The sequence below is a fragment of the Ananas comosus genome, linkage group 10 (assembly GCF_001540865.1).
Source record: "Ananas comosus cultivar F153 linkage group 10, ASM154086v1, whole genome shotgun sequence".
Lineage (NCBI taxonomy): Eukaryota > Viridiplantae > Streptophyta > Magnoliopsida > Poales > Bromeliaceae > Ananas > Ananas comosus.
This window is the reverse complement of record NC_033630.1, coordinates 11,731,554-11,744,087: the sequence shown is the minus strand read 5'-3', so window position 1 is coordinate 11,744,087 and position 12,534 is coordinate 11,731,554. Positions and strand designations below refer to the sequence as shown.

The 12,534-nt window shown below is 32.9% G+C and overlaps 1 protein-coding gene across 1 annotated transcript; it reads right to left on the bottom strand.

The window, feature by feature from the left end:
- Positions 7,183–10,679, bottom strand: LOC109716371 (U-box domain-containing protein 4-like). The gene is made up of 2 exons (XM_020241775.1): positions 10,318–10,679; positions 7,183–8,283 (listed from the first exon to the last, which is right to left on the bottom strand). The coding sequence occupies exons 1-2, from the start codon at positions 10,602–10,604 to the stop codon at positions 7,452–7,454; spliced, it is 1,119 nt and encodes a 372-aa protein (XP_020097364.1). The 5' UTR covers positions 10,605–10,679; the 3' UTR covers positions 7,183–7,451.

The window sequence follows — 12,534 nt, the reverse complement described above, 5'->3', positions numbered from 1 at the left end:
TTATCATGTTTTAGGATTATGTGTAATAGTAAAAGTCTGAAAGAGATAGTGTGTTATGTAAATTTAGAGTTGGGCTCAATTGCACGGTTGTACTTGTTGGGTTTATTTTATGGGCCAACAATAATGGCCCAAATTAAATTAAATCTTATATAAAATTAAAATATATTATATTTATAAATATTATATATCTATACTATATATAAAAACACGTATTTCAAATTTGAGTATGTCGATAGACCTATTTTTTAGCGGGAAAAAAAAATATCGAGCCAACAAAAAGTTTATGTAAAATTATTCTAAAGAAGTAGAAATTTGTATAAAATTAATTTTCCTAGTGTGAAAGCATTAAAAAAAAAGTGGTGTAAAAAGTGTACTTAATGCCTTAGACTATTTTTGAGTCTCCAACCTTTATAAGCAACCTAAATTAACGGGGAAGCCTCATCCCTTCTTAACTTTTTATTAATTTCCCCCCTAACTTTTTATTAATTTACACACATATCCAATCTCTTTTGACACCCCCTCTACAATTCAATCATCAATGACCATTAATTCTCTTTTGACACTCCACCTCCAATTAATGTAGCCGTTACATTTGATTAACTTAACCATGCAACTATTAATATTATCCCACGTACACCCAAACTTTAACCTAAAATATGGACCCTACTTTAAAAATTTCCACACCTTTTTTTTTAATATTCTGTTTTGAACACACCAAATTAGGCCCCACCACTACTTAACAAGTAACACCATTATTATTAACTAGGGTCCCTTTTGAAAAAAAAAATATTAGTAGGACGCGTCTTAATTTTTAGTTAATTTGAAAATAAATTTAAGCGTTATCTCATGGCTCATATCTGATTATTGTTATGCTATGTTAGTCTAATATTCTTCGAATTTTGAAAGTAAAGAAAAAAAAAGCTTTTTTTAAATATTTACCACTCTTATTTATGTAAATATCTATTAATTAGTTATGCAAATTTTTACACGTATATATACCCCTTTGACATATATTTCTATAATTCTGAAAATAAATTTTTGACATATTTTTACCTCTATATACCGATTCTAAGTACAGTTTTAGAAAATAAATAAATAAAAGGTTGGATAAAAATAGACTAATTCTAAGCGTATATATGCAAATTTTTTTGGTTTTCAAGGGATATAAACACAAATACATGTATCATTATGGGTATATAAGTAAAAATCACATAAAGAAATAAAAAATCGAAAAATAAAAACAAAATAAAGTCAAGACAAGTTATTCCTCTCCATAGCATTATAACCCCACAAAAAAAAATAACAAAAAAACAAAAAAAAAAAAAACAAAACGCTCCAACCCCTCCAATTACACCGACAAAAATTTTATGCGGACACTCATTCATCGTCCATCATGCTTTGAGAGTCGTCCAGACCATATGATGGACGGTGGATGAGACCGTCTCTCTCTCTCTCTCTCTCTCTCTCTCCTCCCCCCTCTGTTATGTATTGCACCAGCACCCCCTCCCTTCATTAAACCTCTCTCTCTCTCTCTCTCTCTCTCTCTCTCTCTCTCATGCATTGCACTACCACCCCCTCCTCTCTCCATTAAACCCTCTCTCTCTCTCTCTCTCTCTCTCTCTCTCTCTCCTCACCATGACCACCTCCACCACCCTTCTCCTCCTCCTCTCCATCTACGCATTCCCCGCGCCGCCGCCGCCCAACCCGATATTGCCCTGGTACCCCTGGTACTACCAAACTCCCCCATCCTCCGCTCCCAACACTCTTCAAGGGCAATATGATAATTTTATGTTGACGATCTCAGTCGTGGTTCTGAATATTATAGGTGTCTTAAGTTTGGTTCTCTTTTAATTTTTTTTTCTTTTTTGGTTCAGTACTTAGTAAAGAGTAATTCTTCATAAGAGGTATTAATTAATGTAGCAATTGTTCTTGTATTAATTATGAGAGCAATAATAATGTAGCTCCCTTTTTATGATTGTTATTTTTCCAAGCAATTAAATGCCAATTTTTCTTCTTCTTTTTTTTTTTGGTTACTAGGAAAGGAATAATGTAGCTATATTAATTAGTTTCTCTCTCATTCATCTTTTATTTTAATTAATGTTTATTTAATTTAAATATTTTATATATTTGAGATTCTTATGATAGGAAATGGATGGAGAATTAGGTGCATGAATGGTTGGTGTGAGTGGGGGGAAAATGCTTTGTTGGGAAATGTAGAGGGAAGGGGGAGGTGGGTTTTACTTTTCCTATTTCATATTATTCTCCTCCTTTCACAAAGGTCCTCTTAGTAACAATTTTTAAAAGGTAAAAATGTACCAAGACCACCTCAACTATAGGATACTTTGAAATATGCCCCTCATTTTGTCCTTTGAATAGTTACACCATAACTTTTAATTTTTTTTTAATTTAAATTGTTTTTATAGATCAAATAAGGAATTTTGTGGGTTTTTATGGTGATTTTTTTAAAATGTTTTGCTATTTTGAAAGCATTTTTTAGTCAGTAAAACTGCAATTTTTTTGAGATATTAAAGGCTGATAACTAACAGAATATACTGATGATCTTACGAAATCTTCATTTTTATTTAGAAAAATAACACAAATCAAGAGAGTCAAAAAAGTTTAGCTACGAAAGGGGCCTATTTCAAAATAACCTATAATTAAGTGGGTCTCCATATATTATTTGCCTTTTTCCAAACAAAACAAGAAAAAAAAAGAAAAGAAGCAAGGTTTTAATGCAAGGTAGCCCTATCTTTTCTAGGGTTGGCATAATGAATAGTTTGGATCTCACTGTTGAAAGAATGTACAAGAACAATAGCATAATTGCCTTTGATTTTGGGAATAGTATGATCCCCATCATATTTTTATGAATAATTTTTGACCATATGTTCATGGGCACATGTGGAATGTTGTTGTAGTTAGCTTTCATGGGCAATGTGGAATGTATTTTAACTATATTCTATTCTAAAGGATTTTGTTAGCATGTAAAATTAATATTTCCTTAATAGATTAGAATATTTAGAGTTGACCAATTTTGGTATATAAGTAAAAAGTGGCAAAAATATATACTAGGGAGAAAGAAAAAGAGTTTCAAGTTCACAAATTAGAGCAGGTTTTCTATTGCTAAAATTAATCAAAGGTATAAATAGACTTGGACCTTAAAAATAAAAATTTAGAAAGAATTTATTAACTATATGCTATAGTTTGTACCAAATAGTCACATTTTACTAATTAAATTAGACACCTACATCTCTAGTGATGGAGCTTTTCCTAGTCCAATCCACTAAACCCATGTGAAACCTACTGGTTAATTCATTTATTAATGGACCTTTATCTTAGTCCAATCTACTAAAGCCAAGTGAATCACCCTAATTAATCACATTTTAAAACCTAAAGTTACCTAATCAAGGAGACATAGATCTTAGATATACAATTGATCCAGCATTTTTCAACTTATGAAACTTACCAAGTTCCTATTTTCTTTCTAATAAAGCCAATTGAGACCTACCAGTTTGATTATGTCTAATTAATCAGGATTTTTAAAATAAAAAGTTACCTAACTAAAGAGATTGCTCTAGATCTCATGTAATTGATCTAACACATTCAAGTCACACAAGTTTTACTTGATTTTCTTTCCATATTTACTTTTGAGCTTGCTAAAAGAAAAGTTTAGGTTGGTGTACCGTCGCCGTCATCACCGTCGAGTCGCGATCGGACCGCTCCCGTGATTGCGACGTGAGATCTCGCTCCTCAACATCCTGCAATAGCAGGTGGTGGAAACACACTCACTGATTACTGCCGTTTTAAAATGGAAATATTAAATCACACATAGTAATAATTATAACTGCATATAAATTTAATTACGGTATTTTTTTATACATTTAAATTTAACTGCTATAGTTGCTATAGTTAAAACAGCATAAGAAAGTTTAACTGCAATAATTATCACAATTTCAATACAGAGTTGGAGATAGTAATTAAAAAAAAAAAGATTTCCTATTTAACCACCTTTCACAAAAAAAAAATTTCCTTTTGCATCGAAGGTAATTTAATTATCCTATATGTAAAGCAATAAAATTTGTAAATACAATACTCAACGGCATGAGACCAGACAAATTACTTACAACTATGATATTTTCTATTGTATCCAACAAAAAAACATGCATATAGTTATAACTGCTGCATTTTCAACTATACATATTTTTAACTACACTACATTTACAATTACAAACAATTATTGCATCCAACCATACACCCCCCCATAGATACATTCCATTGCAAAAGAATTCAATTTTACAATTTGATTATTCTTCTTTTTTTTTTTTTTTATTAACTTTCATATTATCATTTGATTGATTGTCAACACTATTGTATTTTCAATTTAGTAACACAAAAATAAAACCAAAATATGTCAAACCCTCCCCACATCTGCGCAATTACAAATCACCATCAACTCTCCCAAAAAAATTAAAATAAACTATATGTTGTTTCAAACAACTATCTTATCCAAATTCTCTTAAATTTTTCCTTAACAATTTTCAAATACATGATGCTTAAATGATTCAAATATATCTAAAATTACCCAAACATTTATTCAATTTAGTATAACTCTCATTTTCCATTAAGATAGCCCACAAATGTACTTCTGACAGGCATCATACAATAGATCAGCAGCATAATATGCTCAAAACCTACATTATTTAACAAAATTAAATCATTAGTAACCACATTTCAAATGATCATAGTAAGGTTAATATTATACTAATACTATTTACATGCAACAGTAAAGATTGTACAAGACAGCCGAATCTCAAAGCACAAACTCAATACATAACAGAGGAATATTCTAATAAAATAATATGCTATTGAGGTACAAAAATCCAATTTATTTTGTAGTGTCAACAGTTAAAGATCAGAGTTTAATGTATCTTTTGATGAGATCTCAACTAAATCAACGTCTACAACCAATATGAGTGTGTTTAATGGATGTAATCACAATGTTCAAGCAACAAATCAAGGGATGATGACATGTCTAAAGTAATCACAGCAGAATCATGAAGTTTAGAGAATAAAAATCTAATTGATGGCGAAGTTAAAATTAATTCCGACGTCAAATATTGACAGAGAATAAAAATAAGGACAGCGAGATGGTGTTTAACGGAAATGACGATAACATCTACTATACAATTGTGAAGCAAGTAGCTAGACATAAGTACAATCTCAGTAGTTTGTAGGGGGAAAAAATGAAAGAAAAACACACAAAAAAAAAAACTTAGGCCTCATTTGGCTATACTCACATGTTTTTGTTTCGTCTCTTCTTCCGTTCCTCTTGTTCGATGCGATCGAAAGCGCCAGTGAAAAACAAGGTCTGCTGCAAACTAAATATCTACATATTCTTTCTTGGCAAGACAATGAAAAGTTAGTAGCAACTTTTTCTCACTCCTTTGCTGTTTTCCTAAAAATGATAAATTTACAAACTAACAATTACAATATAACAGAACTTTATCTGCTAATTTCATTCAACCACATATTAAAAAAAAAAAAAAAACAAAAGAGTAATATCTCTCAGAACTTTTGCTAAAAAGTGCAAATATGTGAACTTCGACTCAAGTCGACAAAATATGAAACAAAATTTTTTACCATAAATATTAAAAGAATGTGACAGCTTCATCAGCTTGTAGGAAATGGTAGGCAATGTTGGATGGATACAGTTGCAAACGTAAAAGAAAGGGACATAATATGATATGTAATAGGAAGAATGAAAATGATGCAATAATGAAAACAACAATAATAACAACTTGATCTTTAGTCAACAATTTAAGTAGAGAAAACATACATGCAATGTTGACAATATAAAACAAAGGTGTTGTCGATCTTTGAGAATCACAATTAGGAGAAATAGTTGGAAAAGATGACGTAACCACGGCTTTGGTACATAATCATACATAATGATGGAGCATGATGTTATGTGATGAAAGAAAAATAGAAAAATACTTGATCACTACTAAAGATAATGTAAAGAAGACATGTATACAATGATGTCGACATAAAATACAGGCACTGTCAACAAGTAAAGAAAACATATATGCAACGTTGTCAATACACGGCACAAGCAATGATGTCGACATAAAATACAGGCACTGTCAACAAGTAAAGAAAACATATATGCAACGTTGTCAATACACGGCACAAGCACTGTCGATCTTTGAGAATCACAATTAGGAGTACCATTATATGATGTTAATATGATGAAAAATAAATAAAAAAAATTTGGTTAGCCGTAAAGAATATGTAAAGAAGACGTGTAATCAATGGTGTGTCATCAAACAACATAAGCACAGTCATCAATTGAGAGAATCACAATTTGGAGAAATAATTGGAAAAACAATAAGTCGACTAAGACTTCAGTAAATAATCATAATACGATATTTCTCCAGAGTAATGAAGAATTAATAGTACATAATACACGAGGTAAATAAGACTTCCAACGGCGAGTAATAAGACACTTCGCAACAAACTTCAAAGTTAGAGCATAACCTTGACTATTAACAGGAAATGTGTTCACTCCAAATGCAAGAAAATTGCAGTAAATGAAAAATTTTCATCTCCAATGTTGAAAACTTACTAGCTAGATGGTCTTAGCCAGCTAACACCTAGGAGCTCAAACATATAATAAGAGAAAATTTTATATATTTCCGAAAAGATCTAAAGTTAAGAGTGAAATATGTAATCAAACTACTACTTGATTTAGAAGTTTTCAGATAATTACATATATATCTCTACAAAATTATGTACTTGCATCTATAACGTAGTACTTTTATATACTGACTACTTAAACAGTTAAACTGCATTTTTTTAAAAAAATTTTTTGATAAATGTCCGTTTGTGAAAGTTTCGATTAATTCAAAACCATCCGCCCCTCGCATTAACTGAATAGGCTTATTTCAAATAAGAGTATTTGTGTAAGAAACCGAAAACTTAGATAGCATTTATGTTAGTGAAATGGATCCAACGTAAGATACTACTAAAGAAAAAGAGAAGATATACACTCAAAATAAAACACTTCAAAAGTTGAAAATGATGGAGTACAAACTTGTATGATGCTTTGCACCCAAGCACAAGTAGATTTGATCTTCATCTAATCTTCCTAAAACAATTAAACTACAGAAACAGCAAGGCACAAAATAAAAGGCCAAGTTATCTGCACAAAGCAGCTGAACTTTTATTCTTCTATCAACAGACGATAGATCACACAGGTTGCAGAAAAACATACAAGTGAAAACACACACACACACAGACAGAAACAAAAAGAAGAGCTAGGTATGAACATTTCACCAGTCGCTCGATACCGTCGTGGCCTGGACTGGCATGAGTAAAATTATTCATACAGCAGAGAATTTAAATTACAAATAACAACACCTAATAGTCATTTTGATGAGACATTTGAGGAGCAATTACCCAACAGGTGTTTCATTTGCCGGAGTGCGCACACAAAGAGCCCTCTCCTGCAAATGCCTCAAGCTCTGCTCCATGCTAACCTGCACCATCTCCGCTAGCATCTTTTTTGCCTTTGCCGACTGATCCTCACCGACCATTTGAGACACAATATCACTTACAACCTTGTCAACTTTCTCCGCTCGAAATTGTGATCTTGAATAAGTAGTGTTCCTTAACAATTCTAGAAGAACTCGAGCTTTAGATTGAGACCTCGGTGTCCCTTGAATAGTAAGCTCAAGAAGACCCGGAATCACCCCTTCTTTAAGAATTATTTCCCGGTACTTATTTCGATCACTCTCACACATTGTCAGGAGAGCTCCTAATGCATGCTCTCTACCCTGTTGAGAGCCTTCTTCAAGTACTTCAACAATGGCAAGTACTCCGCCTTCCTCGGAAATCAAAGCTACCCTACCTTCATGGAAATCAAGTAAACATTCCAAAAGGGCACAGCACTTCTCGGCAGTCTTGGATGATTTCTTGCATCCCTTCAATATATCTATAAGAGGAGAGAGAGGTTGAAGAGATAAAATGGTGTGTAGGTTCCCTGTTATTGTGGAGAGATTGTACAGAGTCATGAGAGCATCAGTTTTAGCTTGCGAGTTTCCATCTCTGAGGATCTTGATGAGGAGATGGATTGCACCAGAAGCACTCAGAGTAGGCTTGTTTACTGATGAAGCTGAAAGTGTTAGAAGAGCAGCGGTCGCATACTCTTGTAAAGTTAAATTTGTCGATCGTAGGAAACTAATTAGCGGGTCAAGTGCTCCGGCTTTCACAATCTTAATCTTGTTCCTGAATATGCAAAATCCACACTACAGTTTAGTAAAAGTTCAGGGCTAGTGTAGTCTATCACATAAGAAACGAGATACTTGTACAAAGATTAGACTAGAACAATTCACATAGATTTCACAGCTTGTCATAAAAACATAGAAAACTAAGTGAATATACCGTAACTTGACATAAGGATCAAGATAAAACCATAGAAATTCTTATTATCCTTCCAAGGAAAAGAAGAAATTGTTTGAGATATCTTGCAAATAAGTCCCGGATTGAGCACTGTAAATTTTATGATGATTGCTGTTGTTAGAATCAATTTACCAAAAAATTTTCATAGAAAGCTTTCAGAGCAGAAAATGGTCAAGATTACAACTCCTGGGTGTTTATTAGCTAATAGAAGAGGCAGATCAGGGTCCTCAGATGACTGATAGACTATTAGGGCCTTCCGACTTCCGAGTATAACATATAAGAGAGCAAAGAAATTGTACATATATTTTCAACTATTTGCTATGAAGTGATAGCCAACATGTTAACCAGCTAGACATTTTAAGGAGATCATTAGGGCCCAATTTTAGACTACAGAAATAGATTTAGAAGAGAATGCCATAAGTTTACGTTTATCTATAGAAATAGTCGAGACTTCCAGAATTTTGTGGTCGGTGGAATATTTACTACTATCGCCACTCTACCTCTTCACCAAACGCTGGCTTAGGTAAAATTTTAATGCCACCATAAACCTTCCTAAAAGTACAATTTACAAAAGAGCTTGAACTATCACCTTTGCGGACTTTGGAGAGGCACTAAAAGAGGCAGGCCTAATTTTTCTTCTAATAGAATATCACCTACAACCAATTAGTATCAGTAAATTTGTTCAAATTGTGAAATGAAATGATACGACAGATTTCACTAACACACAATAAAGGAGATTAATTATTTCCATGTCCTTTAACTAGGACGAAGTGCTACCAAGACTAACAAATAGATCTAAGGAAGAAATAATAGTAGCTAGATCAAGGAAGAAATCCAGGGTAAAATTCAATGCCAATCTTCTTAGCCAAGTATGTCACAAAGTCCAGCACAATGGTGTTTAGTACAGTGATAAGTAAAAAAAAAAAAAGATAATTAGAAGAAACCCCAATAGCTAACAACTGTAGCGCACACAGTACCTAATTGCAAGTTCATCTAAGTTATATGATTGCGCCCCAACAAGAATCCTCATCAAGATTACAGGTTATAAGTTAAGGATTTTCTGACATCCTCTACCCAAAATTCACATCATTCAACTAATATGCAAATAAATAGACAAACTAATATATTGGCTAGACTACAAAAAGACCCTGCAGCACTCTAGCAAACATTTCAGTTATTATCCCTCTACATGCAGGCACGGGGCGCCAAAAAAAATACCAAAGAGCCATGGACTTTAATACTACCACAAATAGGCCCAAAAATTTGGGACGATTGTTAAATTCAACTGCAGATTATTGGAAGGAGACAACACATATCATAGGTTTTATATCTAGCTGAGTTGCAACTTAAGTGGTAGATCTAAAGCTAAATAAAAGAGATCTCTTACTTTACTAAGTAACAAGAATCGACAATTCCTTAGACAACTTGTTCAAATTATGTAAATCTATTTTGTGAAATAGAAACAACATAACCCACCGACTCATTTTCGTCAAGTTTTGCATCCAAATTCACAATAATGTCAAATTTTAGGCCTAATCGAAATAGTGCTAAATGCAGGACTTTGAAATTGATGCTACTTTCGCACGGGTAATTGGCGCAGAGGCTAAAGCACAAGAAAGTTGTTGTGGTTTATCCGAATATATTCCCAGAATTAAGTTACAAACGCTAAGAAACCACAAACTCTACAATTTTCAACAATAGATCAAATTCCTTCTAATTTGCTCCTCTCTAAAGCTAAAAAAAGAGACTATCTAATCAAATTAGAACCTAAATCGATCCAAGCCACAACGAAATCAACAATTATGTAAAACACATCAAATCGATCTAATAATATTAGACTAAGAAAATGATTTCCTATACCTCTCGTCCCTGACGGCGAGATTGAGGAGGGCGAGGATCGCCGCCTCGCCGGATCCGACGACCCCCGAGCGGAGCATCTCGACGAGGGCCTCGATGGCGCCGGAGAGCCGCCGCCGGTGCCTCGCCGACGTCCGCGTCAGACGCCGGATCTCCGCCGCCGCCGCGACCCTCTCCGCCGCGTCCTCCGCCGCCCGGAGCCGCTCCACCACCCCTCTAGCCGCCGCCGCCTCCCCCGCACCTTCGCCCTTCACCTCGCCGGAGATCGGAATCTCCGGCGACGACTCCATCGCCTCTCTCTCTCTCTCTCTCTCTCTCTATATATATACAGAGAGAGGAGAGGTAACGGGGGTGTGAGCAGTAGAGTACTCTCGACCCGGAATTTTATAGTGGGATAAAATGATTTAACAGTCCCTGTAGTGTCGTGTTATTGTTATTCTGTCCCTAAACTTTTCACGTGGTAAAATTACATGCAGAACCCCTCAATTGTATAGGAAAAATTGAAATGACCCCTGAACTTTTTATTATTTTGAATAAGACCCATTAACTTCTAATTTATTGGAATTGAGTTATTCTAGTTTCTATAGTCAAATTTTTTTAAAAAAATTTACGGTCAACTTAGCTATTAATCACTAATTATTTTAGTTTAATTGGTAACAAATAATTAAAATTATTAAAAATTGATAAAATCATTATTTGATTTGATAAAATTTCTTTTTTACTAAAATTATGTAATTCTAAAAGATTAAAAATTAAGCCAATCTTAATCAAAATCATCTATAGGCGGAGAGGTCCCATAAATATTTTACTTTTTCGTTAATCACTTTAATTCTAAGCCTCCGTATATATTTAAATTTAGTGCTAACAGAGTCATTAAATCTAGCAAACTTTTTAACTTAACTAGCTACAAAAACTCTAATAAAAAAAATTAATAGGTAAGGAGATCCCAATCATACTTTTTTTTAAATAAAGTTTCTTTTTAACGATATTATTAAAATTTAGTCAAATTATATGCATTAATATCGAATCGCATTCTGCATATAATATATTATTCGAAATTCAAACACGGGTCGGGTTTGAACACAACGAATATATCAGCTAAACCCGATAATTTTGCCATCATAAATATCTAAACTTTGATTTTTCTATAAAACAACATATTTATAGAAAGTTAAATTCAAAAAATAGGGACTACAGTGCAATATATGTAAAATTTCAGGGGGTTGCACAAGGAAAAATGACAAGAACCAATAGCAATATCTGGATTGTACAAGGACTATATTTGCAGTTTTACACTATTATGTAAGATAACGGCGTTAGCGGGGTTATCGGTTCCGTTAACATTTGATCACAACCGTTAAAAAGGAAAGGATTGTGATCCAACGGTGGGTCATGGAATTTGAGGGATCGCTGATGAACGGTTGGAGGGGCCCACATCAGAATCGCACGAAACATACACGTCTCCTCTCGAATGGCAAATCGTAATTTCACAAAATAATTTTTTTTAACTCTAAAATTAAAATTAAATAAACTATTATTAAAAATTTTTGTGATTAAACAAAAAAATATTGTTAAAAATTAGTTAAATTTAAAATTTCGGAAACCAAAATAAAATTTACCCATTGAGAAATTTCCATTAATTGCACATGCTATATAAATCAACGAATTAATCACAAGGATAATAAGATGATGCTATAGAACAGTATTTTTTATATTTTTATATTCAAAAGTTTAATTGTTTGGTAAATATAATGAGGATGAACTAGGCACAAGCAATAATAATTTTTATTCTAAGATGAGAACTAAAACAAAATATTTAAAAGTTTAGAATCTCTAATATCTAATTTAAAAGTTACAGTTCATACATTAAACTGTTTTAGAAAATAATATTTTAAATTTATTTGCATTCCACAATTTGATTAGTGGATATGGAAACTGATATTGTCAAAGCTATTTCTGATATTATCAAACCAAAAAAATAATAATTAAATTAAATTATGGATAATTTGGAATGTGACCAGAGTTTAAAATATTAATTTAGGATATTTCTTTCTTATTTCACAATGAAAATTTCCAAACAAAACACTATTTTCGATCTTCTTTGGGCCTGTTTTTATTTCCACTTTTGGTGGTCGTAGCCTTTTTATTTTTTTAAGTAGAAAAATTATTTCAAAAGTTAGGGTAAAATATATGGACGTAGATAAAAGTATTTGGGACCTT

Bases quoted from the DNA above. Each gene is read 5' to 3' on its own strand.
- LOC109716371 (XM_020241775.1), bottom strand. From the start codon at position 10,604: ATGGAGTCGTCGCCGGAGATTCCGATCTCCGGCGAGGTGAAGGGCGAA. The intron at 8,284-10,317 runs GTATAGGAAATC...TTGCATATTCAG, and splicing joins CTCGCCGTCAGGGACGAGAG to GAACAAGATTAAGATTGTGA.